General features: G+C 40.0%; 1 protein-coding gene and 1 non-coding gene across 3 annotated transcripts in view; one reads left to right on the forward strand and one right to left on the reverse strand.

Moving 5' to 3' along the window:
- Vps54 (VPS54 subunit of GARP complex) overlaps nt 1-22022 on the reverse strand; it is an 85892-nt gene extending 63870 nt beyond the window's left edge. Inside the window, exons 1-3 of one of the 2 annotated variants that reach the window (XM_004660086.2) lie at nt 21949-22022; nt 1736-1891; nt 225-430 (exon numbers count right to left, since the gene is read on the reverse strand). In XM_004660086.2, coding sequence (XP_004660143.1) covers nt 225-430; nt 1736-1871 — 342 coding nt within the window. In that variant the 5' untranslated portion in view covers nt 1872-1891; nt 21949-22022. Of the gene's footprint in view, nt 1-224; nt 467-1735; nt 1892-21948 lie in introns of both variants that reach the window. The other variant, XM_004660085.3, reaches the window with a different exon arrangement.
- LOC123455929 lies at nt 2255-2361 on the forward strand. Its single transcript, XR_006634226.1, has one exon. It is a non-coding gene; the product is annotated as a U6 spliceosomal RNA (small nuclear RNA).
- Nucleotides 22023-24082: the final 2060 nt, after the last annotated feature.

Raw genomic sequence — 24082 nt, forward strand, 5'->3', positions numbered from 1 at the left:
CTAACAGAACCACTCAGGAATGTGTAATTCTGAAAAAACAATCACTGCAGAATATAAATGTACTAATTGAAATATATCTACGCAAAGAAACATCCCAGGACATGAAAATCTAGATGCATATAAAAGAATACCTTGAGTTTGTTAAGATCACTAACCAAAAATCTACTAAAAATCTTTCTATTACTTTTGACCTGATTATAACCAATTTTAAGATTAGTGATTACCTGAGAAATTTCTTGTTGATATGCTGTAAAATGCTCCTTGCTGATCTGTGGGAGGTAGAATGAAGGTACGACTTCAGTGTCCACAAAGTCCAATCCCCATGTTTTTGTAAAGAAGTCAGACTCTCTTTTTGCTAATGTAGGGTCATTTAGCGCTGCTGGAAGATTTACTTTGGAATGATATACAGTCCACCTATGTTGATCTGTAACTAGAGATGGGGCAACATATAAACTATGTGAATCACCTGCAAAAGTAAACAAGAGAACTCTGTAAAGTTGATTCTATTTGCAAGTATATCCTTAAAAAAAATTAGATTCTATTTTATAAGAACCAATTAAACTCTCTCTTTCATGGTAAAGGATTAATAAAAACCAATCTGATTAAATAATCTTCATCATCTAGAACCCATTGTTAATAAGATTTTTTAAAATGAGACAAAGATCGTACAAAATTTTAAGAGTTACAAGTTCCCAAGTAGGTGGATATAAAGAAAATATTTTCATTAACTCATTTATGTAATGTTCAATTTATCTTTTTTTCCAAAACTGAATTACCCAAGTGGTTTTTTTGTTTGTTTCTTTCTTTCTTATTTAGAGATTGGCCTTTCTTTTTCCATTGTAATAGGCCAGGCACTCATATACTTTTTATTTGGCTTATAATGAGGTAACATAATGTTGCTATGCCATTAATCACAGAGGAAAGAAAAATACACAGTAAGTCTCACTATTTGCAGTTTTGTTCTATAAAGTCTCTGTGAATACTGACCTAGTAAATGCTGAATTACTGCTCCTAAGGTCATTGTGCCTCAGGTAAAAATATCTTCATTGATCAGTAAATACATAAGCTTATCTCAGGTATATTTCTGTTTAAAAAACACTACATACATACATCACTAATATTGACCTCATGGCTGGCAGCTTCATAGCTTATGCTTGTTCTACACATGAGCTGTCTTTGTAGGGCACACCACAGCCTTGCTGTATCTAGCCATACTAGACAGCATTTTATCATGATACTACGTTTCATTTTAAACAATTAAGTCTCTCCCATAAGACAACACAAAACTGTAAAACACCTAGTATTAAACAGACTGAATAAAGAACATGCATTCACAGCAAAAAAGCTGAAACAAGAAAGCAGCCAAAGAGGGAGGCAAGTACGCTGTGCATAGTCCAGCCAATGACCACAGAGGCGCCACAAATACTAAAACATCATCAAAACAAATTTTAGGGAGCAAGATAATTTGCAAATACTGAATCTCCAAATAATGAGGACCGACTAGGCTATGTTTTAATCACACAGCTTTCACTCTATCCGTTCATTTAACACTTTTTCAGTTAACTCCTTTAATGGAAATGCACGAAAACAACTATTTTCCAATTTCCCAATCAATTATTTATATGTGTTTTTTACATTATAAAATTTACTCTTTCAAGGTAAGTTTGTAAAACCTGACTACTCACATGAAGATAATACAAATCACTACAAAAGTCCTCAAAAACAAAAGTATTACCTGTGGGCTCCTTGGGACACACATCTGGCAGTGACTGCACAGGTCGGATGTGTTTTGCCGGATCTACCTCTTTTTTAAAGAAAACATCACTGCTGCTTCCTTGAGGCACTGGAGAAGAACTGTGGCTTGAAGCCATTGCATAAAATCACCACTCAACTAAAAATGAGTAAGAAACAAGTAATAACTAAGACACTTCATGCAAACTATGAATTACAGCTTATACAGGAATTATACTTGTCACAAAATTTTGTTTCAAAACCAGAAGCATTTCTTCAAAGGCTCTCAAAGTGTGTTATATAACTTAAATATTTGCTATTAACTGTGAAAGTTGTTCATATTTAGTTTACTAAATTAACTGTCCTTGTTTAAAAAAAAAAATTCCCTTAAGTGTTCTCAGTCTTTTATCCAAAATACAAAAAGATACCAGTCTTGTACCCAATATATTTTAAAAAAATCAAAACACTCTATCCATCCAATAAGCACACAGTAGTGATGTACTATATTAAGATGGCTAAAGTGGTGCTCGCTTCGGCAGCACATATACTAAAATTGGAAAGATACAGAGAAGATTAGCATGGCCCCTGCGCAAGGATGACACGCAAATTCGTGAAGCGTTCCATATTAAAAAAAAAAAAAAAGATGGCTAAAGTGCCTAAGTGTTTTTAAGTCTGCTTGGTTAGGTTCATATCTCACCTTCACTGGCCAGCAAAATAACCATAAGAAAATTTACTTAACCTTTGTATGCCTTTCCTCATCTGTAAAATATATATGAAAAAAGAACATGTCTCATAAACATCTCGTTAAGGATTATGGGAATTGGGCTGGGGAGATGGCTCAATGGGTAAAAGCATTTGCTATACAAGCCTAAGAAACAGTGTAGATTCCCAGAACCCAGATAAAGCTGGACAAGATAGAGCATGTCTGTAATCCCAGAGCACTTAGAGCAAAGGTGGGAGGCAAAGACAGGAGAATCCTCAGAGGCCTGTGGACCAGCTAGCCTGACAAATGCCACAATGAACAGACCCTGCATCAAAACAACATCAAGAAGGTGAAGAACAACACACAAGCACAAGGTTGTCCTCTGACCAGACCTATACACACATACACATACACACACACACACACACACAGAGGGAGACAGGAAGGGAGAGGGACAGATTTTTTAAAAAGAATTATGGGAAGGGTTATTTGCAAAGAATTTAGGATAATGCCTGTCTTAGTGTTAGCATTCACAGATACTAGCTATTATCATTATGTCATTATTTTTACTATGTGAATGTCATGGAAGAATAATGATCATAAAATCACTAGTAATTAAATTACACAAGAAGGGCTAGAGAGATAGCTCAGAAGCTAAGGTGCTTATGTGCAAAGCCTAACAACCTGAGAGTCTGATTCCCCAGTACCCATGTAAAAACAGATGCACAAACTAGCACATGCATCTGGCATTTATTTGCAGTGGCTAGAGGCCCTGGTGCACCCATTCTCATTCTCTCTCTTAAATAAATGAATATTTAAAATTCACACACAAAAAAACTTTAGTGATTTAACATATATCCTAGGAAAACAAGTTTAGACATTTGAAAATATGAATAAAAATAATCCTGGGCCGAGGAAATGTTGCATGCATAAAGCGCATGCCATTCAGCATAAGCACATGAGCTAGGATCCGCAGTACGCATGTAAAAGCCAGTAGCCATGGTGTGGGCTTCTGTAATCACAGCACACAGATGTTGAGGTAGGAAGTGGAAACAGGAAAATTTCCCAGAAGGTTGCAAACCAGTTAGCCTGGCAAACACAGCAGTAAACAAGAATAAGAGCCTGCCTCAAATAATTTGGAAGATGAGGACGGGCACCCAAAAGCTGTCCGCTAACCTTCACACACATGCCATGGCGTGCCTGCACACGTGTATTATACACATACATACACACCGAAAAAAAATTTTAAAAAGCACTCAGCATTGGCCTGAAATAAGAAGTTTACAACTTCAAGGTCTGTCTGGGTGACAGAGTAAGGTCAAGGCCAGCTTGAACAGTGAGAACTTGTCTACAAATAAGGGCTAGGGATAGCTTAATGGTAGAGTGCACAGGGCCCTAGGATCAATCTCTAGTACTGTATATATAACAATAATAATCATGTTTTTAAAGACAAAAAGATTCAATCAATCAAACTTTTTTTTGGGGGGTGGTGTTGAGGCAGGATCTCACTCTAACTCAGGCTGACCTGGAATTCCCTAAGTTTGGATTGTATTCCCAGAACCCACATAAAATGTGAAGTGTGGGGATAGAGAGATGGCTTAACAGTTAAGGCATTTGCCTTCAAAGCCTAAGGACCCTGGTTCAATTCCCCAGTACCCAACATAAGCAAGATGCACAAGGGGACGCATGTGTCTGGAGTTCATTTGCAGTGGCTAGAGGCCCTGGCATGCCTATTCTTTCTCTCTATTAAAAAATTTAAAAACAACCTTTAAACCTCTAAAAAACCAAATGTTGAATGAGGGGGTCCATACCTGCAGGGCTAGGCAGGCAGAGACAAGGAATTCCTGGGGCTTATTGGCTGGCTAGTCTAGCAGAATTGGTGAACTCTAGGTTCAGTGACAGATCCTATCTCAAAAAAGAATAGAGAGTATCAAATAAAACACCTACTGTCAATCTCTGTCCTCCCTCCAATATTCTCTCCTCCCCCCACCTCACACACACACCCCACACATGCATATACACACAAATAAATTACAGAATCAGAAAATGGCTCAATGAAGAAAAGTGCTTGCTGTACAAACATGCATTTGGATCTACAGACCTCATGGAAAAAGGAGGAAGATATGGTGGACTTCTGAAACCCCAGCACACAGAGAGCAAGATGGAGGCAGACACAGGAAAGATGCCCAGAAGCTTGTGGACAGCTAGCCTTACAAACATTGCAGTGAAGAACAATGAGAGTGAGACCCTGTTTCAAAACAAAGTGAGAGGCAAGAACCAAGTCCAAAAAGTTGTCCAACTAACCATCCCCACATACATACACATGCCGACATTCAAATAAACACGCACACACATACAAGCACACCAAAGGTTTTTAATTTTTTTTAAATCACAAAACCACTTATTTGAGGTATCTAAGGATCAAATTAATAGAAATATAAGTACAACGATATTTTCCAGGGGCTAGGAGTAAGGTTGGGAAATGGGCAGCCATTATTTAATGTAAACAATTTCCATTTTACAAAATGAAAAATTCTGAAGACTGGCCATAAAACGTAAATATATTGAATACTACTGGACAATGCATAAACACAAATATTTAAACATAATAAAACATGGTAAAGTTTGTATCATGTGTATTGACATATTTTACATATGCTATGTTTCAATATAACTTTACAAAATGGGATTGCAGAATATTTAATGCTAAATAAATATTACCATATATTTTTAGGCAGAAAGTTCTCAAAGCAATATACACTGTATGACTTCAAATTTCAAAACAACTGTAGGAACATACTCAATATTAATAGTATTTATGTTCAAAAGACAGAATTAAAATAAATTTTTAATTTTTTTTAACCTATGCTTTTTTAAATTTTTATTTATTTATTTGAGAGCTACAGACAGAGGCAGATAGAGAGAGAGAGAGGAGAATGGGCACGCCAGGGCCTCCAGCCACTGCAAACGAACTGCAGACACGTGCGCCCCCTTGTGCATCTGGCTAACGTGAGACCTGGGGAATCGAGCCTTGAACCAGGGTCCTCAGGCTTCACAGGCAAGAGCTTAACCGCTAAGCCATCACTCCAGCCCTACCTATGCTTTTTGAATGTTCCAAATATTCTCATATAAAAATGAATTACTAAGCCAAGCACATGCCTGTAAAACTTAAGAGTCTGAAGCAGGAGGATGGTGAGTCTGAAGCCAGCCTGGGGTATACAGTACTGGTCATTGACAAAAGGTCCGCTTCATCCTTACACCTAAACCTACCGCCACCATGAATTGTTTTCTACTACATACGGTAAAGTAGCTTTACTCTTATAATTTGGATCAGTTACCCCATCACTTTAAAATGATTTTAGCAAACATTATTTATATATTATATAAGGGCCCTATATTAATATTTTACTGAGCTATATAACTATACTAAATGAAAACTTTTAAAGAATGAGACAGTAAATATCTTCTATTTTACTAATTAAAGGTATAAAAATCTTTAATTCTCACTAATTGATAACGTGGCCATGCCTCATTTTTCTTAAAAATCGTAATTTAAGTGCTTGGGAGGCAGAGGTAGAAGGATCACCATGAGTTCAAGCCCACCCTGAGACTACATAATGAATTCCAGGTCAGCCTACAAAGAAAAAAAATCTTAATTTAAAAGAAATAACAGTGACTCAAAGATTTGGTTTATAAGCTAAAATTATTTTGATTTTAATTCCTTCCTTTAAAGCCTATAATAGACTTTAATGGCTCTTGCTTGTAGAGCCTGATGGCCTGGGTTTGATTTCCAGTACTAACGTAAAGCTAGATGCACTAAGTGGCCCTCAAGCACCTGTTCTTTGTCTCTGTCTGTCTGTCTGTCTGTCTCTCTCTCTCTCTCTCTTCAATAAATAAATAAATAAGTTTAGGGAGAGAGGAAAAACATACCTCACAAGCACATGTGAAATCAACTAGGAGAAATCCATCACCCTATCACTGTTAACAGCTTCAGTTGTGGTTTAAATCTGAAATGGCTTATGTTTGCTGGGTAGTACCTTATGAAGAAGTTTGGACTGTGTGGGAGAACTCTGAGACCCAAGTGTTGAGTACATTACTCTGGAGGATAACCAGTAAGAGAGAAAGAACAAGTACAGACTTCAAAAAATATGCAAACATTCTAAAGAAAGAAATTTTTAAAAAAGAAAGCTTATGGGGCTGGAGCGTTAAAAGTGCCTGCTTGCAAAGCCTAATGACCCAGATTCGATTCCCCAGTACCCAAGTAAATCCAGATACACAAAGTAGCACATGCATCTGCAGTTCATTTGCAGCAGCTGGAAGCCCCGGCATGCCCATTCTCTCCGTGTGTCTCTCTTCTCTCTCTGCTTGCAAATAAATAATATTTTTCAAAAAGTCCAAGAAGCTAATAATGAACCTCAGTGTAGAGCACATGCCCTCAGTTCAATTCCCAGAACCCCCCAAAAAAGTTTCTTATTAAAAACAAGGTGAAAAAATATAATAAAAACAAAAAACCAAGGAAGGAAGGAGAAAAAAAGTATTACCCCAAAATGTGCAAATAAAATCATAATGAAAAAACTTAAGATTTAGCAACTAGGGAGTAACCAAACATAACAGAAAGCAATGGCTGTAGAAATTAGGTTAGAGCCAAATAAAAAAACAACGTTCAAAGCCAGATGGAGAGTAGCATACACTGTGATTCCAACATGTGGAAGGCTGAGGCAGGAGGACTGCAACTCTGAGGGCTACAAAGCAAGATCCTATCTCAAAAGAAAAAGAAGAAAGCAGGGCATGGTGGCTCACACCTTTAATCCCAGCACTCGGGAGTCAGAGGTAGGAGGATCGCTGTGAGTTCGAGGCCACCCTAAGAATACAGAGTGAATTCCAGGTCAGCCTGGGCTAGAATGAGACCATACCTTGAAAAACCGAAAGAGAGAGAGAGAGAGAAAAAAAAAAGGGGAGAAAAAAGAGGAGGAAAGAAAGGAGGAGGGAGGGAGAGAAGAACAGAGAGGGAAGTAAAAAGAGATAAAGTAAAGAAAGAAAAGGGAGGGAGAGAAGGAAGAAAGGAGAGAGAGAAATAAAGAATCAATGAAGGGCTGGGGAGATGGCTCAGCAAAGGCACTTGCTTACAAAGCATACCAGGCCAGGGTTCAATTCCCCAGTACTCATGTAAAGTCAGATTCACAAAGTGGCACATGCATCTGGAGTTCATTTGGAGCAGCAAATCTCCCTGAGTAGCACCCCTACACTCATTCTTGCTCTCTCCTCACAAATAAATACATTAAAAGTTTTTTAATTAAGCCATTGTTTCAAAAGACTTAAGGCATTATGAAGCAGACCACATGGCAGAATGTCTTACATAAAAAAGTTTACAGATAATATATAATGTATAGAAAACTACACAACAAAATCTTAACAGCAGTGTTCTCTCTGCCTGGTGGGATAAGAGACCTTTCCTGTCCATGTCCCTGTTTGTAAGCACATCCTCTTCTTTTAGTCCCTCTCATCCAAGATAGTAGTTTGTGATCTTTATAGAACTTCCTTAAGGTGTCCGTAATTATTTGCCTATTTCCTAACTCCACTATACTGTGAACATACTTCTTTTATTTACCTTTCCATACTGCATCCAGCATAAAGTCTAAGCACTCAATAAACGGAATGGATGAACAAATAAATGAATTCTACAGAAAATTAGGTAAGGACACACAAGCCATTAAGGTCTCACACAAGTTTATATACTTTCAAAATAATGTAAAAGTCTAAAATTTTTTCTTATTTGTATATTAATTGATTTTCTAAACTTTTATTCTAGATTCTTCTTTCTTGAAGCACAACATACTGCTTCAGATAACTGGCCATATGGAGAATTAGACCTTTATCATTCACTAGTTGTGGGACCTTTGACAGCGTTTTAGCCTTCATCTATCTCAGTGTCCTCATATGTAAAAAGGAACGACACTTTGCACATATGAGCTTAGGTAACTTCTGTAAGCTCATGTCACCATAATTGGCACATAGTGGACAATACATAGCATAATTATTACTGTTAGTATTATAAGCATCTTATTTGTAAAATATCAAGTAAGCATCAACATCTGGACTACAGCATACAGCTTTATACTTCTTTGTTTAGTCTTTATCTTGATGTGAAGGCTGGGAGAAGGAGGGAAAGTAGAAACAGGATTCAGTGAAATATGGGCAAATAAAATTTAGAAAAGCAGCCAAATCAGAGAATCGTGACTCTCATTAGCATACATTTCCTAAGCACGGAGAGGAAAGGATCATTAATAAGTAGTGATAGGCCCAGAAGGGGGAGGGGGAGGGGTCATCTACCTGAGGAGAAGAGGAGGCACCTTAGATTCATGTCCCATCCTGAGAGCGAGACCGGGTTTGGGCAACAACTGAGCCTTCTGACCTTGAAAAGCTATTGCCTCATATCCTACTCCTGTGCCAAACGTCCTGAGGGAGGTTAGGAAAGAGAGCAGCTGACACTTGGGCACACACTGGATTGCTTTACTCCCATGACCAGTTCTAGATCAAGACGGCAGTAAAAATACATTCATGAACAAAAGGACGTCAGGTGTGATGGTATGAATGTGAAATGTCACATGAGTGTGACTAAGCCTCACACTCTACCTCCAGCTGACGGAGCTTTTGAGATTTGGAGCCCTGCTAGAGGAAGTGTGTCACTGGGGCAAGCCTTGAGGTTTATTAGTCCAGTTCCACTGGGCACAGGGAGCTCACTGCTGCCACTACTTCTCAGTGACTGCGGCAACAGACCAAGCACAGCCTGTGCTCTTCCATGCTTTCTCCGCCACGAACAACTGCCCCTCGAAACTGGAAGGCTGAAATGAACCTTTCCTCCCACCAGATGCTTCTGGACAGGTGTTCTGTGGCAGTAAGGAGAAGGAGCCACGTCATCAGGGACAGAGGCAGGAGAAACGACGCACTGCTAATGCATGACTACACACGCGTCGCGCACAGCCACTTGCTCTCACGTTATTTTGATGGTCTTCAAAACAGTCTAATGAAGGAATCAGCGATTTTCACTATATGGATTTCAGGAGTAACTTGGTTTCTGAAACATGGGCAATTAATTTTACAGACAGAAGTTGAATTTTCTTTCTGATTTCAAATTCCTTGTTTCTTTTTCTATACTACACAGCTTCTTCAATGAAAAAAAATCTAAATTACTAGACTCTCACTCATGACAGGCACCAAGTCCTTTCTTCTTTTCTTCTTCTTACATGATCAACTACTGATAGACAATATTTACTCTATCTTCATTTTTATTTTTTTTTTTAAGATAGTCTCACTAGTTGCCCAGGCTGTCCTTGAATTCACTATGCAACACACACTGACCTGGATATAATAATTCTCCTGCCTCAGCCTTCCTAGCATTGGGATTGCTGACATGGACTTCCATATTTGGCTATGAATAGCTCAAATTAAGTGAAGGAAATTTTAACATTCAACTTGTAAAATTAATAAAATTATGCATAATTATTAAACTAATTAAAAATATTATAAGATTAGGACCACTAGGGAACCATTCCTTATAGAAAATGTAATTTACTGTATTTTTCTTAGCAAAGAGATGATCATGCTCCAATACAGGATAAGCAGGCTACTACACGCCAACATCTTAACACTTTCAAAAGGAAATATGCTCTGAATTTCAAATAACTGACTTATCAGTGATCTCTGAGATGTCTGTTGTAATTTTTAAAGATTATAAAAGTGGGGACTTTTTCACACTAGAGCTACACAGTGGCAAGCACAAGTTTGGATTTAAGTTAAGAAAGGCAGAAAGAAGTCTAAGAAGGTGGTAGGATGAGGGAAAGAGGTAGGCAGGCAGGAAGAATAGTAGTCAGTTATTACTCACTGCTTTAAAATTAAAACCAACAAAAGAAAACAAATTTTGTGCTGGAGACATGGCTTAGCAGTTAAGCACTTGCCTGTCAAGCCTAAGGACCCCAGTTCGAGGCTCGATTCCCCAGGACTCACGTTAGCCAGATGCACAAGGGGCACACACATCTGGAGTTACTTTGCAGTGGCTAAGGCCCTGGTATGCCCATTCTTTATCTGCCTCTTTCTCTCTCTGTCACTCTCAAATAAATAAATAAATAAAAACAAATTTGATTTCCCCGAATTTAGAAGTATCTACTATATGCAAAAAAATAATGACTACATGCAAAGATTAGTTTGATAGAAACTAGAAGCACTATTTTTTAAACATAACTAAAAATAAAATTATGCTGTGATGGTTTAATTCAGGCAACCCCATAAACTTAAGTGTTCTGAATGCTAGGCTCCCAGCTGATGGAGATGTGGGAATTAATGTCTCCTGGAGGCAGTGTATTGCTGGGGGTGGGCTTATGGGTATTATAGCCAGCTTCCCTTTGCCAGTGTTTGGCATACTCTCCTGTTGCTATTGTCTACCTTATGTTGGCCAGGGGGTGATGTCCACCCTCTGCTCATGCCATTGTTTTCCCCTGCCATCATGGAGATTCCCCTTGAGCCTATACCCCCAAATAAACCCTTTTTTCCCAAAAGCTGCCCTTGGTCGGGTGATTTCTGCCAGCAATGCAAACCTGACTGCAACATATGCCAACCTCTTCCCTCTACCAGTTTCTTGTACATCTTTAATCTTAGCATTAGCTGTGTTTTGTTTTGTTTTGTTTTTGAGGTTTACGTATATTTAAGAAGCACATTTTTAGAATTTTAAAAGCCAATTTCTGGAAATGATAAAATTGAGGTTTTTTTCATATGCAACTACTAACATACTTCTACACTATTTAACATCTATCAGTAAAAAAAAAAAGGACACAATTGTAAAGTACTTTGAAATTTTTAATTGTGTGTCTTACTACTCACAATAATCTCAATAAATTTAAACAACACATAATCTGAACTTTCCAGAAATACTAAAGTTTAGCTGGATGTCAAGGCCCATGCCTGTGGATCTGGAGTTTAAGGTCTTCCTCATCTACACCGTAACTTCAAAGCAAGCCAGAGCTACATAAAAATAAATAAGTAATCAAGGCAGTCATATAAAGCACTTATATGTAATCCTGAGAATTAAAGGGGTATGGAAAAAGCTACAGCTAAAAGAACACAAAAAGAGAGCCTCATTGTAGAAACTTGCTTTTTCTTTTTTTGGGGGGGAGTGATTTTTTGAGGTAGGGTCTCACTCTAGCCCAGGCTGACCTGGAATTCACTATGTAGTCTCAGGGTGGCCTTGAACTCATGGCAATCCTCCTATCTCTGCCTCCCAAGTGCTGGGATTAAAGCGTGCACCACCACGCCCGGCAAAACTTGCTTTTTCTTTATGCTCCCTTTTTGTCTGAGCCCCTTACCAGAAACTATGAATGTGTACACTTCCTAAAGTTGTTGATTCACTTTTTTTAATATAAATTTCAATAAAATGAATTCATTTGAGCCTCATATCATCTAAAGCTTGGGAGCAAAGGAACCTGACTTAGGTGAAGTAGTATCAGTGTTATGAATGTTCCAGGCCCTTGCTGCTTTTTTGCTTCACTATCCTTAGCAAGCCTTCCATTGTTGTTTTGTTGTGAGTGTTTGTGTGTGTGTGTCACTGAGAACCTTAATATATAAATATACAGCAAATTGGTCATATTCCAATCATGTTAGCTTATTTACTTTTCATTTGGTGATAACAAGGAATAATAAGAGGCAATGTTGAAAAAAAACAAAAAACAAAAAAAAAGAATAATGGATAGAATAACAACAATAATTAATTGTAATATTGGATTTAAGTATTTTAAATGGCTTATAAGGGCTGAAGAGATGGCTTAGCGGTTAAGTGCTTGCCTGTGAAGCCTAAGGACCCTGGTTCAAGGCTCGATTCTCCAGGACCCACGTTAGCCAGATGCACCAGGGGGCGCATGCGTCTGGAATTTGTTTGCAATGGCTGGAAGCCCTGGCGCACCCATTCTCTCTCTCTCGCTCTCAAATAAATAAATAAAAATAAACAAAAAAAATTTTTTTAATTAAATGGCTTATAAAACAGGTGGTAGTTCATATGACATCCTTAACAAAAACAAAAATCATAAACATTAAATACATTATAATTCTAAAGTCTAGATAACATTCAAAATAAAACTAATGCATTTTTGTACTATTACTTGTCAGATATAAAGTACTATTACAGCAGTTATTGAAATTAATTTAGATCACACACCTAGTCTGTTTCTTGCATGTAAAAATTTCAATGAAAAACCAAAAAAATTTACATACTTCATTTTACTCCTCTGAGCCATTGATATAAATGTATTACTGTAAAATTTTTGTCAATCAAAATGAATCAGTTTAGAACACTGATACTATGTCCTGGTGTCCAAGTCAAAGATGAGCAAATAAATTTTAAAGTCATTCATTCAAAATTATTGAAAAATTAAGTACAGCTCAAATATGTAAGCTATTAGATACTAAAATGCCTATTAAAATTAATGTAAAAATAAAATCTGCATAATCAATTCTACTTTGAAAATAAATACTAAGAAATCACACATCAATATATTTCTAAGAACAAAATGGCACATGGATTTTTCTACTGTTTTGCTTCTTACAAAGAAGAAATAATCTATTATTAACAGTTTACTTTTGTTAATTAAATAGATGTGGTACACTCAGGCGTCTACAAAGCAGTACCTCCAAATAACCTAAACAAATATTCAATAAGTGTTAAGTGAGAATAAAAACAAAGCTTTCGCCAGGCATGGTGCTGTGCTGTACGCCTTTAATCCCAGTACTTGGGAGGCAAAGGTAGGAAAATCACTGTGAGTTCAAAGCCAGCAGGGGCTAGAGTGAGACCCTACCTCAAAAAACAAAACAAGGCCAGGTGTGGTGGCACACACCTTTAAATCCCAGCACTAAGGAGGCAGAGGTAGGAGGATCACCATGAGTTTCGAAGCCACTCTCAGGCTGCACAGTAAATTCCAGGTCAGCCTGGGCTAGAGTGAGATCCTACCTTGGGGGGAAAAAAAAAGCTTTCAGGGAATTTTCATCTTAGAAAAAAATAAAACAACAAAGCTAGAAACATCTGCACTAGGCCAGAAATGGTTCAATAATGAAAATGTTAAATGTTTAAGGGAAAGTAAGTATAAAGCTAATTATCACTATAACCCCAAACAAATGATAAATTAAATTAATGTTTTAATGAGTGACTGTTTAATTTCCTGGCGGTAACAAGAGCACTGTGTGGGTCTAGCCCAGCTCTGCTTTACTAGCTTCTCTACTTACCCTGGGTGTCATGGTCAAGGTATATCAGCAGTCTCTCCTTGCATCTTCAATTCTCTCCTCCCTCGTCCATTTTCCATCTGCTCTCTCTCTGCTTTACTCCTGACTGTACAACACTGACAAACTATAACATATGCTGACTATGAGATCCAATCCCAAATGAAACCCTGATGTTGTTCAGCTATCCTTTCACTTATCCTAAAACCCTTGTTTTTCTCATCCTCCACATTATTTCTTTCAGGACACTCATCACTCCTCATCTCCCCTAGTTTAGCTCCATCATCCCTATGGTCAAAAGTAACTTTAGCTGGGCATGGTGGTGCACGCCTTTAATCCCAGCACTCAGGAGGCAGAGGTAGGAGGATTGCTGTGAGTTCGAGGCCACCCTGAGACTACAGAGTGAATTCCAGGTCAGCCTGAGCTAGAGTAAGACCATACCTCAAAAAGAAAAGTAACTTTAAAAAGACCCTCAGATATAACATTCTCTCCATATCCAACAAATGTACCTAATTGTCATCAATATATCAATATATAACTTCTGACTTCTTGAGACAGAATGTGTCTTTTTTTGAGACTCTTATTATGAACACGTACCATCGTTTCCATTCTCCCTGGCCCCTCAGTGGGGTTGCTTTTTAGGGTTAACTTTCCTGTCTGGCTATTGTTGACCCCACCTCTTTCTACTTCATCTGAACTTTTATTCTATTATTCTCTGACTCTACTATGTTCAATCTTGTCAACTCCCACATACACAAAAGAATATTCCAACACTGAATTCAAGTTTGATCCCTCAAAACCTTCCTCCTTGAGCTCATTTCTTACTTCCCCTCAATAGCAAACCTCTTATCTCCCTTTAGGCTGCCTCCTTAGCAATGTCTTCCATTTCACCACTGGGACTGGGAAAAAGGAGTGATCTGGTTACCAAATCCAGCACCCTGTAATTCAACCTTCACCTAACCTGACCTCCAAAGTCAATAAAGGTAGAAGGATGAAAACAAATAAGCATAGAAGGTATGAAAAAGTTAGAACAATCACAAACTGTAATCCTCCAAGGTAAAAACTGGTTTGGAAAATGATCATTAAGAGATGTCCAAACCACTGGTTAAAAGTTGTTAGGCAAGAAGAAACTTACATGACAAGAAAGTATCAACACTATTAATTTATTAAAGAATAAAAAGATCTATCAGTCCCTACATTACCAAAGAACCAATCTTACATTACCAGTGGGTGAAGGGAGGACTGTAATACAGCACTAAGAATATACAACATTGTGGTTTTTGCCAAAATTGTCTGACCACCAGGTCAGCCTGGGCTAGAGTGAAGCCCTACCACAAAAACCCAAAAGTCTGACCAGACGCTAGGAGGAAAGAATACAGGCCTGGAGAGATGGCTCAGTGGTTAAGGTGATTGCCTGCCAAGCCTAATGACCCTAGTTCTATTCTCCAGTACCCATGTAAAGCCAGAAGCACAGTGGAGCACGCGTCTGGAGTTCGTTTGCAGTGGCTGGAGGCCCTGGTGCACCCACTCTCTGTTTCTCCTCTCCCCCACTTCCTCCCTCCACCTTCTTCCTCCCTCCTACTCTGCTTGCTTGCAAATAAATAAATAAAAATTGAATGCCAGGCATGGTGGCGCATGTCTGGGGAGGCAGAGGTAGGAGGACTGCCATGAACTCAAGGCCACCCTGAGACTACATAATGAATTCCAGGTCAGCCTGAGCTACAGTGAGACCCTACCTCCAAAAACAAAAAAACAAACCAAAAAAAAAAAAAATTTTTTTTTTTTAAAGAATATAATCAGGTTGTGGAACATACTCCAGGAGAAGCGGCCTCTATACTTTTCAAAGGAGAAACCCAAACAAGAGTAAGAAGCAGGGAAACTAGTCAAGAGCAGGAGGGACTTATACAGACACAGTAGCCATATGCAATGCATGACCCTTGACTGGATTCTTCATGGGCATCAGGGCAGGGGCTCTAAAGACTTGGGGACAATTGGGAATTTTAAGTATTGAATGTTTAAGATGTCATAATTGTAACTGTGTAAGAATGTCCCTCACAATCAGGAAATACTTGTTTAAGCGCAGGGGATGCACCTACACAGGTCTAACAAAAGAACTGTTGAGGAGGAGGAGCAGGGCTTCACTGTACTTTCATTCACAGAATTACAAAAGGTCTGAAGTGGGGGCTGGGGGAAATGACTCAGTGGGCAAAGCGCTTGCTATGCAAGCTTAAGAACCGGAGTTCAGATCCCCAGCATCCATGTAAAAGCTGGACATGATGGCACATGCCTGCAGTCCAGCAGTCAATTATAACGCACTGTATACCAGTAGTGACCATAGATGCTACTGAAATTTGCCTGCACTCATTTGTATGGTGTCATGCTAGCATGTTCCGTAGAGAGGGAGGGAGGTAAATGCAGGCAGGCACACAGACAGGTGCTGAATGACAGCTATTTCTCTTCCTTCTAGAAGCTGTCATCAATCACTGTTCTCTATGATTCTCCCTCTACATTTCCACCTTTCCAAATTCTATATGCTCCTTTCTAATTTGATTCTTCTGAAACAAGTAACTCATATACTATGTAATAATGAACACAGCACTTTAATACACATAAACTCATTTAATTCTTACAATAATCTTGTAATACAGTCAATACCACCCTCACTATTTACTGTATTAGAAAACTGATGTTCAGAAGCAAAGAATAATTTCTCTGAAGTCACATGAGTAGTAAATAACAAAAGTGACTCTGAGGCTCACCGTTCATCACCAACTTAAGCTTGTCAAACACATTAAGTAATTGCCAGATGTGGTGGTGCAAGCCTATAATCCCAGCACTCAGGAGATACAGGCAGGAGGATCATAGCAAGTACAAGGTCAGCCTAGTCTACATAGCAAGTACCAGGCCAGGCCAGGCCAGGCCAGCCATAACTACACAGTGAGACCTTTTCTCATGTATAAATAAATAAACAATAAAGTAAAAGCAATCAAAAGTTAAACTTGTGAGGAGAAAAATGATAGTATTTGTGTATAAACCCTGAATATTTCTGGACATTCACAACGTATGTAAATACTTACACACACACACACATATATGTAAACTATTAAAACACTTAGCTTACTTCTTTCTTGACAATTAAGGCTACACAGAGAGGGATCACTACTGGTAAAGCACATACTACTGTATATTTACTTCTAATTTTAAAAACCTGTACAACTGGGCTGGATTAATGGGTAAGGCACTTGCTCGCAGAACCTGTCAGCCCAGGCTCAATTCCCGAGGCACCACCCAAGCTGGATGCACAAAGTGGTGCACAAGCGTCTGGTGTGGGATTGTTGCAGTAAGAGGCTCTGGTGTATACATCCATTCACCCACACATGTGCGCGCACGCGTACACACACACACACACACACACACACACAATTTTTAAAAAAATAAATAAACTGGGGCTGGAGAGATAATTCAGTGGTTAAGGCATTAGCAAAGCCTAGAAACCCAAGTTCAATTCCCCAGTACCCACATAAGCCAGATGCACATGGTGGCATATGAGTCTTAAGGTTGTTTGCAGTGGCTAGAGGCCCTGGCAGGCCCATTCTCTCCCTCTCTCTCTTTTTCTCTTGTAGATAAATAAAAACAAAATATTAAAAAAATTAAATAAACATATGCAATGATAATTCAAAACAATGGTATACACACATGCATGCAAATTAATTATTTTAAAATACACAAATAATACAAAATAATGGTAGTTAAAATTTACAGTACAGGGCAGTCATTATTAAGGGGGGAAAGGTTTTTTCCCTTCAGATTTGAAAACAGACTAAAGAGTCGCTATCTATATACACTATGTCACAGACTTCCTTTTAGGTTTCACTCATCTGCCACCCCTTGCAAAGAGCTGATAATTTTTAAAGCATTCATTGACCCACCAAACAACACCCACTAAGAATATTTTCAACCCAGTAGAAGTCAATGACCCTGGCTTAAGCCCTTACCAGAATCATACAAATCATACCATCAGTACCATTGGCATTTTGAGTCATATAATTCTTTGTTGTGTGGATGGGTTATGTTCCGTGCACTGTACAACATTTGGCAACATCCTTGGTTAGATGTTAATAGCACCCCCTCCCTTTCTGTTGTGATAATCCAAAACATCTCCAAACACACTAGAAAGTACTGTGAAGGGCAAAATTATCCTTGGAGAGTCATTGTTTCAGAGGTTTAAGACCTCAGATCTTTGAAAAAAGAAACCTCCAAAAAAAAAAATCTTGTTAATTACAATTTTAAAAAAAATTTTAGGCCAGGCATAGTGGTACCCACCTTTAATCCCAGCACTCAGGAGGATCACTGTGAGTTCAAAGCCAGCCAGAGATAACAAAGTGAATTCCAGGACAGCCTAGGCTAGAATAAAACCCTACCTTGGGGAAAAAAAAAAAAAAAACCCTACCTTGAAAAAAATAATTTTAATTTTGTAGTTTTTAAAATATGATGTTAGTAATAGAAGAAAATCAAAATAATCTGCCTGTCATGCTTTAGAATTAAAGTATTTTATTTAAAGGATTTCACAACATGGATTTATCTACATTAGCTACTCTTGTTCAGCACTTATCCCTAAGAATCAGAAAAATGTCAGTTCTTTCTCAGCTCTGCTGGCAAAATGTCAAATACACATTTTGGAGAATCTAAACAACTGTAGCACCCAGTCCCTTCCTACACTACCCACCCTCATGCCCAACGATCGCTTCACCACATTGTAGTTCTTGATCGATATATTCCAGAAATTTAAGTTTGTACCCTTCAGGTTTCTACCTTTGGTTCCTTCTATTTGTGAAGCAAGTAGGAAGTAGGGCAATGATGACCTCTAAGGTCTTTTCCAATCTGATATTGCAAAGTTCAGTATAAAAAATACTTTTCCAACTTTAACTGACTGATCCTATCAGCTCACCAAATTAAAATCCTGAAGTCACTAAGCCATTCATGGTAACTTTTTCCTTTCTCTAAACTTTGTGTTGACACAACCAAACAGCATATCAGTTCTTTACAATATCCATTTTATTTATTTATTTACTTATTTATTTGACAGAAAGAGGCAAAGAGAGAGAGAGAAAGGGAATGGGCATGCCAAGACCTCCAGCAACTCATGGGTCCTGGGGAATCAAACCTGGATCCTTTGGCTTTATAGGCAAGCATCTTAACCGTTAAGCCATCCCTCCAGCCCTTCAATATCCCTTTTAATTCCAGGGATCAGTTGCTTATTATCTGACCAAAATAAAAAATTTCAAACATGCAGTGCCAGGAGTGGTAGGTAGTACACACCTTTAATCCCAGCACTCATGAGGCAGAAGTAGGAGGATCACTGTGAGTTCAAGGCCACCCTGAGACTACACAGTGAATTCCAGGTCAGCCTTGGCTAGAATGAGACCTTGGCTTGGAAAATAATAATAATAATAATAATAAAATAAAATATAATCAGTAATTCTAAAATGTAGGTCTTCTATTTGGGAGAGAATGAATAACTAGTTGCTAATGGGCACAAAGGGGACAGGGCAGGTGTTCAAAAATTACCCCATGGCAATGGTCACATACCACAGTAAATATTCTGAACAAAGGGATGGGGATATGATTCAGTAGTAGAACCCATTGCCTATCATGCATAAGGCCCTGGTTTCCATCCTCAGCCCAGTTCAAAAACAAAAGACTAAAAATAATTGAATTATACATTTAAAATGGATTACTTTGGCATGTTAACAGTTCAACAAAGCTGTTTTTAAAGAGAGAAGAGAAAAGATTTTCAACTACTTTGTTGACAGGAAGTGCGATTAAGAACAAATTCTGGGGGCTGGAGAGATGGCTTAGCGGTTAAGCGCTTGCCTGTGAAGCCTAAGGACCCCGGTTCGAGGCTCAGTTCCCCAGGTCCCACGTTAGCCAGATGCACAAGGGGGTGCACGCATCTGGAGTTCGTTTGCAGAGGCTGGAAGCCCTGGCGCGCCCATTCTCTCTCTCTCCCTCGATCTCTTTCTCTCTGTGTCTGTCTCTCTCAAATAAATAAATAAATAATTTTTAAAAAAAGAACAAATTCTGTAGTTTGTCCTTTCACAGGTTATATAAGATTTTATTTGATGTCTGCCACAAAATTTAACTAACTTGGGAGGAGGTTGGTATGGTATATATGTAAGTAGAATGATTGAGATGGGGAGGATATGATGGAGAATGGAATTTCAAAGGGGAAAGTGGGGGGCAGGGAGGGTATTACCATGGGATATTTAAAAAAAATTTTTTTTTGCTCATTTTAATTTATTTATTTGAGAGCAACAGAGCGAGAGAAAGAGGCAGAGAGAGAGAGAGAGAGAGAGAGAGAGATAGATAGATAGAATGGGCACGCCAGGGCCTCCAGCCACTGCAAACGAACTCCAGACGTGTGTGCCCCCTTGTGCATCTGGCTAACGTGGGTCCTGGGGAATCGAGCCTCGAACCAGGGTTCTTAGGCTTCACAGGCAAGCGTTTAATTGCTAAGCCATCTCTCCAGATTTTTTTTTTAATTTTTTTTCCCCATGGGATATTTTTATTTTTATAATCATGGAAAATGTTAATAAAAATTGAGAAAAAAAGTAAAATCAAAAAAAAAATTTTAACTAACTTATCCAGAAATAAAATTTAACTTTTCATACACAAATATAATCATCTTTTTCTAGTGAACTATGGAGAACTTTGCCAATCATTTAGAAATTGGAAACAATGAAAAAGACTTCAGAAAGTCCAATGCTGTAACAACACCTGTACAAGAACTAAATACATGAATATCAACAACAAAACATGGTCAGTGTTTACAGTTTTACTGTGAGCAAACTGGTATTTTAATAATTCTAAAGTGCCAAAACACAGTTTTAAAACAGCCAAGTCACGAGAAAATTGTAATCATTTAATCCCCTAAACCTCAATCATCAATTACACATGTGGATCAATTTTAACCAAGCCTATCATGAGCAATGATTGATGATCACTATAAACCATTATTACCCTCCCTTCTAAGAAATCAGACTCAATGTAATACAAATAGTCAAACAAATCCCACTTTCCCATGTGTTCTAATTCAAATGCTTGGGAATCTCAAGGTACTTTTCCAATTAAAGCTCTCCACTTATAAAACTGAATTTTTGTGAAATCTGCAATGTACATTATCACATAATTCTCCATAGAGCCTTGGTTTGATGAATCTCATATGGAGTCAATTAAAAATACTCCAAACAAGGCTGGAGAGATGGCTTAGTAGTCAAGCACTTGACTGTGAAGCCCAAGGACACCGGTTCGAGGCTCGATTCCCCAGGGCCCACATTAGCCAGATGCACAAAGAGGCACACACATCTGGAGTTCGTTTGCAGTGGCTAAAGACCCTAGCACGCCCATTCCCCCCCTCTCTCTCTGCCTCTTTACCTATCAGTCTCAAATAAATAAATAAATAAATTTTAAATACTCCAAATAATTTTAATTCTTCAAAAGTAAGAGAAGTCTATAAAGATCAAAAACTATAAAGTTGGTTAAAAGGGAATATACATATATAATTTCGTAACCCCAGTTGGTCAAAGTTCTAAAAATGCATCCTAAAATACTTTATGGCCAGACCAAGCGGCTAATTATAATGGTCAAGCAAAAGTACCCAAATAACGTCGGGAAGGTCAGGAAAGCCTGTCTGCTTTTTGCTTTTTTTTTTTTTTTAAAGCTAACGCAGACTTAATAGGAAAAAAAGCACAACTGAAAAATAAAACTAAACAAATGGTTTAAAAATCTTGCTAATTACAACGCTAACCTGCAAAACACCGACTTCCCCTTTGGGTTCGTACTCCCCAGTGGGAGAAATGGTTTTTTAAATTATTATTATTTTATGTATTTATTCCAGCAGGTTCCAAAAGGGTGGCCTCAAGGCGACTGGAAAGAAGAGAGGGAAAAGTTTGGGGGTCACTATGTGTCAAGAAGCGTGATGCAAGTTGCAGAGCCCGGATCCAGGAGAAGGGAGACGGGAGCGAGAGAGAGACGGAGGGAGGGCCGCGGACCCGGGCGGCCGGCCCGGATTCCAAGAAGATCCAAGAAGGAAGCTCACGACCCAGCAATGAAAGTGAAGAAGTACACAAATAACAACTCCCGTGCGCCGCTTTGGCGGTGGCGGGTCCTCGGGGCTCCGCCGCCGGGGTCCCGGGCTGCGCGGGGCGAGCACGCAGCGGGCCGCCCCGGGCAAGGGAGGGTGGGGAGCCGGCCCCTACCTGTACGGCAGTCCCCGGCTGCGGCCTAGTGCACCGTCGTCGACGTCGCCGCCGCGTCCATGCGTCCCCGCGGCCGCCGCGGCCCTGCGGCGGTCCGCGCCCTCGGGCCCGCGCCGGCGAGCGAGGCGGGCCGCGCCCGGAGGGCGGCAGCAGGCGTCCGCGGGGATCCCGGCTCCGCCCGCGGCGCTCCCCTCACGGCCCGGCCCGCGGCCCCGTCACGCAACGCTCCGTCCACCACGCCGAGCCCGCCGCAGCGCCGCCTCCGCCGCTGCCGCTGCCGCCGCCGCCACGGCCTCTCCCACATCCCCGGGGCTCCGCCGCCGCCTCCAATCGCTTCACCCCGGGCGCCGCGGCTCCCTCTCCACCGCCTCCTCCGGCGCACGAGCGCGGGCCCGCGGCCGCCCAGGCCGCCCTCTGGCCCACAATCCCCCGCGCGGCTCCATCCGGGCACCCAGGGCCGCGGCGCCGCGCAAGGCCCGAACCCGGGGAGCGCCGCGCGGGCGGCCTCTCAGCGCGCTCAGCCCTGAAGCGGGCTGGCAGGGCCCCGGCCGGCCGTGGCTCTCCTGCGCCTCTGCTGATAGTCCGACTCCACTTTGCAACCCCCCGCCACGAGCCCACGCCCACAGTGGATCTCAGGAGCCTTGGGGGATCCCCCCCCACACCCGGGGACAGGCAAGTCTCCCCCCCAGCCCACTCCCAGTAGGCATGGTTCAGTTCCCCAGATTAATGGCCTTCCAAGGTTCTCTAGGTCAGCCTCTCCAACACAGGCTCCAAAAGAGTTGTAATTAATGACAAGAGTAGATTGGAGGAGGCCTTTTCCAGTTTCACCCCAAGTTCCAACCCCATCACATTGTCCAGGCTCTGAAATCAGTTAGTCCCGTTACTTGAAGATTGAAAAAAGTTGGAAGTATGGGGTGCATATTATTAATGGTGATTTTTAATAGCATTCCAGTTCAGCCTGGTGATCTTAAGTTAATAGAATACAATCTGCTCGCTCAAAAAAAAAAAAAAAATTTTTTTTAATGGGACTGGAGTCCCGTGTGGTGGCGCACGCCTTTAATCCCAGCACTCCGGAGGCAGAGGTAGGAGGATCGCTGTGAGTTCAAGGCCACCCTGAGACTACAGAGTGAATTCCAGGTCACCCTGGGCTAGAGCGAGAACCTACCTCGAAAAACAAACAAACAAAAGGAGGGAATGCCTTCACATATATACACACGTGTGTGTGTGTGTGTGTGTGTGTGTATTTTTTCTTTTTTAATGTCCAGTCACCCTGGAGAGGCAGAAGGCCTGGACTAGAGACTACTATCTTGTGTGTGCTTGTGTATGTGTAGGTTATAGAGAAGAGGAGCCTCAATCATTTTATGTCTTAATTATGGGAAGATTTTATTCTATTTTGAAACTTTTCCTTTGTCTAAAAATAAATTTCAAGCATATATAGCAGTCTTTTGTAACAAGCCAAAAGTGAAAATGTAACTGGGTAGGTGACTGAAAAAAAAAAAAAAATGGAAGCAAGTTTCACTTCTAAAAAGTCACTTCAAAAACCGAACACAGGACTGGGGAGATGGCTCGGAAGCCAGATGCACAAAGCGGCGCATGCATCCGGAGTCCATTTGCGGTGGCTGGAGGCCCTGGCACACTCATTCTTTCTGTCTGCCTCTTCTCTCTCTCTTTCTCCCTCTGCTTGCAAATAAGTAAGTAAAGAAAGAAAGAAAGTTTTTTTTTAATGCAAAAATGTAGTTTACTCACCAAAGAAGCACATTTGAGGGAAGGAAGGACAAAGCGGAAGGAAACCACAAAAATACCAAAAAGTCTTGCAGCACGTTTTGTTTTTTCTTTTCTGAATTCAGTCCTCAATGGAGCCAGCAAAGTGGTGAACAGAAGTCCAAGGCTGTCTTCTGCACAGTACATAGGGAGTTTGAATCCAGTCCTGGCAACCAGAAAAAGCCTCTCTACTCTTGTAACAAAGAGAAAACTCCCAATAGAAAATAACCTTAACTATATTAAGAAGTCCTCCTAAATTCTTGATGTCTTATAGAACCAGATGAATTTACACAGAAGCGGAGTAGGATGGTACCAGAGTCTGAAGGTGGAGGAAACTAAATAGGGAAATGGTCAAATAAACAAAGTTTCAGAA

This window comes from Jaculus jaculus, chromosome 18 (assembly GCF_020740685.1).
Source record: "Jaculus jaculus isolate mJacJac1 chromosome 18, mJacJac1.mat.Y.cur, whole genome shotgun sequence".
Classification (NCBI taxonomy): domain Eukaryota; kingdom Metazoa; phylum Chordata; class Mammalia; order Rodentia; family Dipodidae; genus Jaculus; species Jaculus jaculus.